We start from the raw sequence: 10,000 nt of genomic DNA on the forward strand, positions 1-10,000 counted from the left end.
AAAGTACTGAACGTTACAGCCATTGTAATACATGGAAATACAACAAAAAGTACTGAACGTTATGGCCATTGTAATGCAGGGAAATACAACAAAAAGTACTGAACGTTACAGCCATCGTAATACAGGGAAATACAACAAAAAGTACTGAACGTTACAGCCATTGTAATACATGGAAATACAACAAAAAGTACTGAACGTTATGGCCATTGTAATACAGGGAAATACACCAAAAAGTACTGAACGTTATGGCCATTGAAATACATGGAAATACAACAAAAAGTACTGAACGTTATGGCCATTGTAATACAGGGAAATACAACAAAAAGTACTGAACAGTATGGCCATTGTAATACAGGGAAATACAACAAAAAGTACTGAACGTTATGGTCATTGTAATACAGGGAAATACAACAAAAAGTACTGAACGTTACAGCCATTGTAATACAGGGAAATACAACAAAAAGTACTGAACGTTATGGCCATTGAAATACATGGAAATACAACAAAAAGTACTGAACGTTATGGCCATTGTAATACAGGGAAATACAACAAAAAGTACTGAACAGTATGGCCATTGTAATACAGGGAAATACAACAAAAAGTACTGAACGTTATGGCCATTGTAATACAGGGAAATACAACAAAAAGTACTGAACAGTATGGCCCTTGTAATACAGGGAAATACAACAAAAAGTACTGAACGTTACGTGTGTTGGTTTGTGTGGTGTGACGCAACAGACTCTGTGTGTGTGTGTGTGTGTGTGTGTGTGTGTGTGTGTGTGTGTGTGTGTGTTTGTGTGTGTGTGTGTGGTGACACAACAGACTCTGTGTGTGTGTGTGTGTGTGTGTGTGTGTGTGGTGACACAACAGACTCTGTGTGTGTGTGTGTGTGTGTGTGTGTGTGTGTGTGTGGTGTGACACAATAGACTCTTAGTATGTGTGTTAGTGTGTGTGTGTGTGTGTGTGTGTGTGTGTGTGTGTGTGTGTGGTGTGACACAATAGACTCTTAGTGTATGTGCTAGTGTGTGTGTTTGTGTGTGTGTGTGTGTGTGATATGACACAATAGACTTAGTATGTGTGTTAGTGTGTGTGTGTGTGTGTGTGTGTGTGTGTGTGTGTGTGTGTGTGTTATGACACAACAGACTGTGTGGTGTACAGGTGAACCACCCACAGTACAAGGGCCGGGTGACAGTGGTGGACAAGTTCTCTCTACAGATCACCAGCATCCGAGCGGAGGACGAGGGTTGGTACGAGTGTGACGCCACCCTCATCAACTCGGACAACAAAGTCAACGGTAACGGTACCTGGATCTACCTTACCGTGCACTGTGAGTACACACCTGTCGGTCTGTCTGTCTGTTTGTCTGTCGGTGTGTTTGTCTGTCTGTCGGTGTGTTTGTCTGTCTGTCGGTGTGTTTGTCTGTCTGTCGGTGTGTTTGTCTGTCTGTCGGTGTGTTTGTCGGTCGGTCGGTCGGTCTCTGTCCATGTATGTATGTATGTATGTCCGTCACTTCGTCCATCCGTCTATCTATCTATCTGTCTGTCTGTCTGTCCCTATCTATCTATTTCTATCAATTTCTTCCTTTCTATCCATCTCTGTATCTATTTGTCGATATATTCATTCGTATTTTTCTGTCAGTCTGTCTATCTATCTAGCCATGATAAATATCTATCTATCTATCTACCTGTGTGTATTTATATCTACCTACCTAATTATAAAATCTGTATGTCTGTCTATCTATCTATCTATCTGTGTACCTGTGTGTATTCATATCTACCTACCTAATTATAATATTTGTCTGTCTATCTATCTATCTATCTATCTGTAGTATTCGTCTATCTGTCTACCTATCTATCTACTTACCTGTGTGTATTTATATTTTCCTACCTAATACCTATAATCACACTGCTTCCACTCGCGCTCAACACTGCTATTTGGCGTAACCCGCTCTGACATCATGAAGAAGACAAATCGCTTACTATGACGTTAGATAGATAGATATAGATTGATTGAAAGACAGAGATAGCACAGGTGTGTGTGTGTGTGTGTGTGTGTGTGTGTGTGAAGATAAAGCACCAACACGCACACCGTTTCACACACAACCCAATATTTCAAACGGTCGTCAGTGGAGGGTGGGTGGAGAGAGAGGTGTGGAATGACTGCACGTGCAGAGCTTTGAAGTGGCGGCCACATGACCTACTTTTCCTGCTGCTTTCACATTTGGCCTTCCAAAAGGTAGCAATCCCTTCAAGCCTCCGAGACATTTCTCCGGGGAGGAAAGGAAAAGAGATTATTGCTGAGGATGATAGAACGGATGAAATGACAGAACACAGCAAACGGCGGAGATCGACTGAAAGAAAGAAAGAAAGAGAGAAGAGACTAGAAACACAGAAATGAACCGCAAAAAAGCAAAGCGAAAGATGTTGCAAAGAATTTCCGCCCCCCCCCCTCCCCCCCCCCCCCCCCCCCCCCCCCCCTCTTAGCTCCCACCTCAAAAACTCCCCCCGGTATTTCGGTGATGGATTTGGTTCCATTCCATTTTCCGTCACACTTGTATTACGTTTTTCTGTTGTGGGAAATTGTGCCAAATGCTGGGCCGACCCATTGCAGAGAATGGGTAAATCGAAATTGGAAGCAAAAACCTGGACCTTGTGATTAAAAAAAAAAAAGAAATAAAAAAAAGATTATGACAATAAAATTAAAAAAACGAAGAACGGATTTCGACTGCACGTATTACAGTTGTTGTTGTTGTTGTTATTATTATTATTATTATTATTATGACCATTATTATGACCATTATTTGAAAGTGGTGACAGATGGTGTAGGACCGTATTTTGGTGACGTACAATACTCGGCCAGACAGGTGACAGTGAGGGGGGAGTTACACGCACGTCATGGTCCTGTACGTACATCAGTGGGTCACACCACGGCGGTGTTGTTATTCGTTTCCTTCTTCTCCTTCTTCTTGGTTCTCCTCCTCCTCCTCCTTCTTCGTTCTCGTTCTCCTTCTTTTTCTTTTTCTCCTTCTTCTTTTTCTTCTTCTTCTTGGTTCTTCTCCTCCTCCTTCTTGATTCTTGTTCTCCTCCTCCTCCTCCTCCTTCTTCGCTCTTCGTTCTTCGTTCTTGTTGTTCTTCTTCTTGTTCTTCTTCTTGTTGTTGTTGTTCTTCTTCCTTCTCCTTTCTTCTTCTTCTTGAGTTTCTTTTTTCATCATCATTATAACTGTTAGTCGTCCCTGTGCGCAGCCATCTTGTTTCCCTTTAACTTCCTGGTTGGTCGATCAATGGGGAGTTAAATACCTTTCCACTTGTGTTGCGTATTCATACGTGTTTGTGTGTCTGTGAGTGCGTGCGTGGGCTCTTGTGTACGTGCTCGTGTCGTCTGATCGGACAACGTGGAGGGGGGGGGGAAGAAAGAGGAGGAGGGGGTAGGGGGAGAGAGAGGGGGGGTTAGGGGGGTTAGGGGGATGGGGGGGGATAGGTGGAGGTAGTGAGAGGGAGGGAAGAGGTTGAACGGAAAGGAAGTTTTATTTCAAGAGGTAAGAGGGATCAGCACAATGTGTTTGCTTTTTTTACATCCGGCCCTCTGGGAGAGCGAGAGGCAGGGAGAGGAGAGACACACACACAGACAGAGAGGGAGAGACAGAGATGGAGTGAGAGGGTATTGAATTTTATATTCATTTATTTATGTTGGTGGGGTAATCGTATAACCAAACTCCGCATTTTTGGTTTTAACATGATTTTATTCTCAAAAGCATGTAAAGACATTGCGAACACATAGAGCAGCTTCAAGTCGGACCTTACGGTGTGCTCGGAAAACAACACAGGCACACAGTGAACACATAACACAGCGGCAGTATTATATAACAACATCAAATAGGAATTAAATCACGGAAGAACTCTGAAAGGAAACAACTAAGAAGTTCCCCAAAGGAAGGTGAAAATAAGATAAAAAAAGCGTCATATTCGTGTATAAACATACATATATAAATATACATACACTCATGCACACACAAACGACACAAATTTGTGTCATGCATACACGAACATAATCATGCCTCTGTACATACACACATGTACACGCATATATTCACATGAACACATATCTATTTCCACGCATATATGTATGATACGCATGATTATGTGTTGATGCATACATACACACACTTAAGTTATCATGGATATATGTGCACACATGATATAATTATATGATTTATTTTAAGCCCAGCTGTCAGCACTCACTCCTCTCTGCCTCTCTCTCCAATCCACTTCAACAAACGAACAGATAGTAAGGAAGGACAAATTTACACAAACGTCAAGCAAACAAACACAAAATGATTCAATAGAATGAAATAAAAATCACTTCCTGATTTGATCACCTTGTATGTGTGTCCGCTGTTTTTCGAACAGCCCTGGAAAGGAAATAGAAACGAGGACAGAAAAATGGAAATAGAAAATACAAACCCAAAACCAACCAACAACTCCAGGAAAAACGATGACAAAAATGACAAGAAAGAGACAGAGAGAGGTGGGAGACAGACAGACAGACAGACATAGAGACAGACACACACATAGACAGACAGACAGACCGAAGATGGAACAAGAGGTTGTGGCAGCAGAAGTGAAGTGTGTCAACAACACTTCGTTCACCTGACAGAATGAACTTCTCCCCCCATGCCCCACCACATTCCTCCCAAGACAAGATCTTTGCACTCATTGTTTTTGTCTTCTGCTAAATGTATGTCCCATAATGATGCCACTAGCTTTATTTTCCATTGGAAAGACTAGCACCCAGCCCGTCGGTGAATGACAATGCAGGCGAAGAAGTCCGTATGACCGAGGTTTGAACCAGCGGGGCCTTGTTTGGGTTCTGTGGCCAGGTGATCAATTCAGCAATCCACCGCTTGTCTCTCTCATGCTGAATGTCAGTGTATTGTTTAGGCTTTGTGACAACGAATTGTTGTTGTTGTTGTTGTTTTTTTACCTTGACATATCTGTCTGGCTGTCTGTGTCGACATTAGAAGAGGTGACAGGGTTTTGCCGTGTCCCTAACCTGACAGCTGTCCCTATGAGTTGTTAAGGACCACATGATACTGGTCATCAGAGACATGAGTTGTTAAGGACCACATGATACTGGTCATCAGAGACATGAGTTGTCAAGGACCACATGATACTGGTCATCAGAGACATGAGTTGTTAAGGACCACATGATACTGGTCATCAGAGACATGAGTTGTCAAGGACCACATGATACTGGTCATCAGAGACATGAGTTGTTAAGGACCAGGTGATACTGGTCATCAGAGACATGAGTTGTTAAGGACCAGATGATACTGGTCATCATAGACATGGCTTGTTAAGGACCGCATGATACTGGTCATCATAGACATGGATTGTTAAGGACTACATGACACTGGTCATCAGAGACATGAGTTGTTAAGGACCACATGATACTGGTCATCAGAGACATGAGTTGTTAAGGACCACATGATACTGGTCATCAGAGACATGGATTGTTAAGGACCACATGATACTGGTCATCAGAGACATGAGTTGTTAAGGACCAGATGATACTGGTCATCATAGACATGGATTATTAAGGACCACATGATACTGGTCATCAGAGACATGAGATGTTAAGGACCAGGTGATGCTGATCATCAGAGACATGAGATGTTAAACATAATACTGGTCATCAGAGACATGGATTGTTAAGGACCAGGTGATACTGGTCATCGGAGACATGAGATGTTAAACATAATACTGGTCATCAGAGACATGAGATGTTAAGGACCAGGTGATACTGGTCATCAGAGACATGAGATGTTAAGGACCACATAATACTGGTCATCAGAGACATGGATTGTTAAGGACCACATAATACTGGTCATCAGAGACATGAGATGTTAAACATGATACTGGTCATCAGAGACATGGATTGTCAAGGACTACATGATACTGGTCATCAGAGACATGGATTGTCAAGGACCACATGATACTGGTCATCAGAGACATGGATTGTCAAGGACCACATGATACTGGTCATCAGAGACATGGATTGTTAAGGACCAGGTGATACTGGTCATCAGAGACATGGATTGTCAAGGACCAGGTGACAGGATCTTCTCAGCGCGGTCTGTGTGTTAAGGAGAGTTCCCCGCTAAGGCCCCCAGCTGACGTCATGCACGTCACGGCGAGAACCCCGAGAGCAGGAAGTGGTGTCACGTGCTGTCAGCTGCCAAGGAAATCGATTGGCTGAAAGCTGACGACGATTGTTTTCCAACAGGAAAGGTCGCAATCGTGGGGTGTGTGCCATTTTATGTCACTGTGCTTTATCCGGTTACCTGTAAGTCAGTGTTTGTCACTGTGCTATGTCTGGTTACCTGTCAGTCTGTGTTCATCACTGTGCTATGTCTGGTTACCTGTAAGTCTGTGTTCATCACTGTGCTATGTCTGGTTACCTGTCAGTCTGTGTTCATCACTGTGCTATGTCTGGTTACCTGTCAGCCTGTGTTCATCACTGTGCTATGTCTGGTTACCTGTCAGTCTGTGTTCATCACTGTGCTATGTCTGGTTACCTGTCAGTCTGTGTTCATCACTGTGCTGTCTGGTTACCTGTAGGTCTGTGTTCATCACTGTGCTATGTCTGGTTACCTGTCAGTCTGTGTTCATCACTGTGCTATGTCTGGTTACCTGTCAGTCTGTGTTCATCACTGTGCTATGTCTGGTTACCTGTCAGTCTGTGTTCATCACTGTGCTATGTCTGGTTACCTGTCAGTCTGTGTTCATCACTGTGCTATGTCTGGTTACCTGTAGGTCTGTGTTCATCACTGTGCTATGTCTGGTTACCTGTGAGTCTGTGTTCATCACTGTGCTATGACTGGTTACCTGTCAGTCTGTGTTCATCACTGTGCTATGACTGGTAAAACCTGTAAGTCTGTGTTCATCACTGTGCTATGACTGGTTACTTGTAAGTCTGTGTTCATCACTGTGCTATGTCTGGTTACCTGTCAGTCTGTGTTCATCACTGTGCTATGACTGGTAAAACCTGTAAGTCTGTGTTCATCACTGTGCTATGACTGGTAATACCTGTAAGTCTGTGTTCATCACTGTGCTATGACTGGTAAAACCTGTAAGTCTGTGTTCATCATTGTGCTATGTCTGGTTACCTGTCAGTCTGTGTTCATTTAGAATAGAGTAGGGTCTTGTTTACTGTCTTCAGAATTCTCATTACAATCCTGATACATCAGAATTTGCTTTCGCATCTCTCTCTCTCTCTCTCTCTCTCTCTCTCTCTCTCTCTCTCTCTCTCTCTGTTTCTGTGTGTGTACGACTTTGGATCTGTGCGTTAGTACCACACGAAACCGACATTCCCTCTTCCTTCTTTCCATCATAGACCAACATCATTTTGCTGATGAATCTGTACGAACACTGGTATGGATTACATGGATCTTTAACGTGTATATTCCATCTTTACCCCGGTGCAGACACACATGTGCGTGGATGCTGCACGACGATACAATGTTTACTGTAATCATTGTAGTGAAGTCTGTATCTTTCGGGACGGAGAAAGATGTGTTCTCCTGGTTGTCCCCAGCCTTTGATGTTGTAGTTGAGAATCATTCGTTCTATGGCGGAAACGGAACGTTCCTATGGAAAACAATACAGGTGGCTTGGAACAGCCGATATGTCAGACCTGTAAATTCAAACTAGTTAGTCACTGTCAGTGGATCAATTAGGGAGTGTGGTGATCAAACACACACACACACACACACACACACACACACACACACACTCTCTCTCTCTCTCTCTCTCTCTCTCTCTCTCTCTCTCTCTCTCTTTTTCATAATAAAGACAACAAAACTAAATCAGTCTTTACAAAAAGAAGAAAAAAATCATCACAGCAATTTAAATCATCGAATGAAGGTCTTAATTTGATGAAGGCTTCATTGTTCATGAAGGTTTCATTGTTCATGTCAGGGGTCTTGATTTGATGAAGGCTTCATTGTTCATGAAGGTTTCATTGTTCATGTCAGGGGTCTTGATTTGATGAAGGTTTCATTGTTCATGTCAGGGGTCTTGTGTTGATGAAAGTTTCATTGTTCATGTCAGGGGTCTTGATTTGATGAAGGTTTCATTGTTCATGTCAGGGGTCTTGATTTGATGAAGGTTTCATTGTTCATGTCAGGGGTCTTGATTTGATGAAGGTTTCATTGTTCATGTCAGGGGTCTTGATTTGATGAAGATTCCCTTGTTGGAGGTGATGAGTCTTGAAGAATACACTGTGAAACTCAGTCCTTCAAGAGAGGTTGTTCAGAAGCAAGGCCAGCTCCGTGAGAATGATGGAGGACCAAGGGAGCCCTCTGGCAGCGAAGAAAGCAGCCAGGAAGGAAGAAGACAATGGCTGAGGAGAAGACTCCTAAAACGAGAAATCCGATATGTATGAATGAAGATAATAACCACTGTGTTTCGTCTACATTCCAAACATCTTCCGGACTTAGTCACTAGGGAGTGGAGGAGAGACAATGGACAGGTGTGCATGTGTGTGTGGCGGGTGGCGGGGGTGGGGGGTGTAGGGGTTCGAACAGATCATCAGTCAAGTCCAAGACAAGCGGGAGGCTTTGCATAATTATGACCCTGCAGACAGCACAAGAGAGACGGAGGAGGTGGGGAGAAGGGGGAGTAGGGGCGGGGACATGTGGAACTCCCACTTCAAATCATCTCTGGCTGCATGATGGAAAGGTGATGTGGAGGGGCGGGGGAATTGGAGGGCGGGGGATGGGGGGTGGAGAGACAGAGGTAGTGAAGGAACAGAACAGTCACAGAGCTAAAAGACCTCATCTGTTTTCATCTGTGGTCTCCAAAGATAGTGAGGGGATGGGTGGGGGGTGAGGGCCAGGGACTTCTCTGTTCTGTCAGCCCCACAGCCTGTGTGACACGAGGGCCAGAGTGAGACATCAGAAACTGGGGGAGTGGGGGTTGGGGGGGTGAGGGACAGGGACCTCTCTGTTCTGTCAGCCCCACAGCCTGTGTGACACGAGGGCCAGAGTGAGACATCAGAAACTGGGGGATGGGGTGGGGGGGGGGTGAGGGACAGGGACCTCTCTGTTCTGTCAGCCCCACAGCCTGTGTGACACGAGGGCCAGAGTGAGACATCAGAAACTGGGGGATGGGGTGGGGGGGGGGGGGGGTGAGGGACAGGGACTTCTCTGTTCTGTCAGCCCCACAGCCTGTGTGACACGAGGGCCAGAGTGAGACATCAGAAACTGGGGGAGTGGGGGGGGGGGGCAGAACAAAGTCCAAGGTTGAGCCAATGGTATTCCTGACAACGCCATGAGAGCAGCCGCTGTCTGGTTGACACCCACTGTTTGCAGTCAGTGAAATCTATGGGGGGATCTTTTTTCTGTCACCTGCTGCACTTTTCTGCTCTCCAAAGAAAGACGATTGGTTTTCCTGTCCAAGAGCCAGAACACGTAGGGTGGCGAATCATACCGTTTGAAGTTGTGAATGTCTGTACATCAAACCGGACCGCCTCGGGGTAGGGGTATATTGGAGAAAGGACAGTTTGAAACATTGGAGAGAATGGCAGCTTGGAAGGATTGTGAACAAAGAATACTTTGAAACGATGTCAGGAAATGGAATTTTGATTGTTCCAGCTAGAGGAAACTTTGAAACGGTCAGGAAATGGAATTTTTAAATGTTTTAGATAAAGGAAACTTTGAAACCCTCTATATATTCATTCAAGAATTCAGAATTTAGAAACGTTCCAGAGGAAGAACAAAACAAAAACAAAACTTGAACTGTTTCGAAGAAAGGAAACCTTTGCCATGTTCTGAGGAAAAGAAATCCTGACACATTGCAGAGAGGTGAAACCTGTCAACCCACTGCCACAGTCTGCAGTGGAAGGGGAGGGATGGAGAAAAGAAATCCTGACACATTGCAGAGAGGTGAAACCTGTCAACCCACTGCCACAGTCTACAGTGGAAGGGGAGGGATGGAGAAAA

At 44.3% G+C, this 10,000-nt stretch overlaps 1 protein-coding gene across 2 annotated transcripts in view; it reads left to right on the forward strand.

Moving 5' to 3' along the window:
* LOC143291778 (protein turtle homolog A-like) overlaps nt 1–10,000 on the forward strand; it is an 841,736-nt gene that overhangs the window by 558,445 nt on the left and 273,291 nt on the right. For both annotated transcript variants that reach the window (XM_076601928.1, XM_076601929.1), the window contains exon 3: nt 1,159–1,327. In XM_076601928.1, coding sequence (XP_076458043.1) covers nt 1,159–1,327 — 169 coding nt within the window. The remainder of the gene's footprint in view (nt 1–1,158; nt 1,328–10,000) is intronic.

The sequence above is a fragment of the Babylonia areolata genome, chromosome 17 (assembly GCF_041734735.1).
Source record: "Babylonia areolata isolate BAREFJ2019XMU chromosome 17, ASM4173473v1, whole genome shotgun sequence".
Classification (NCBI taxonomy): domain Eukaryota; kingdom Metazoa; phylum Mollusca; class Gastropoda; order Neogastropoda; family Buccinidae; genus Babylonia; species Babylonia areolata.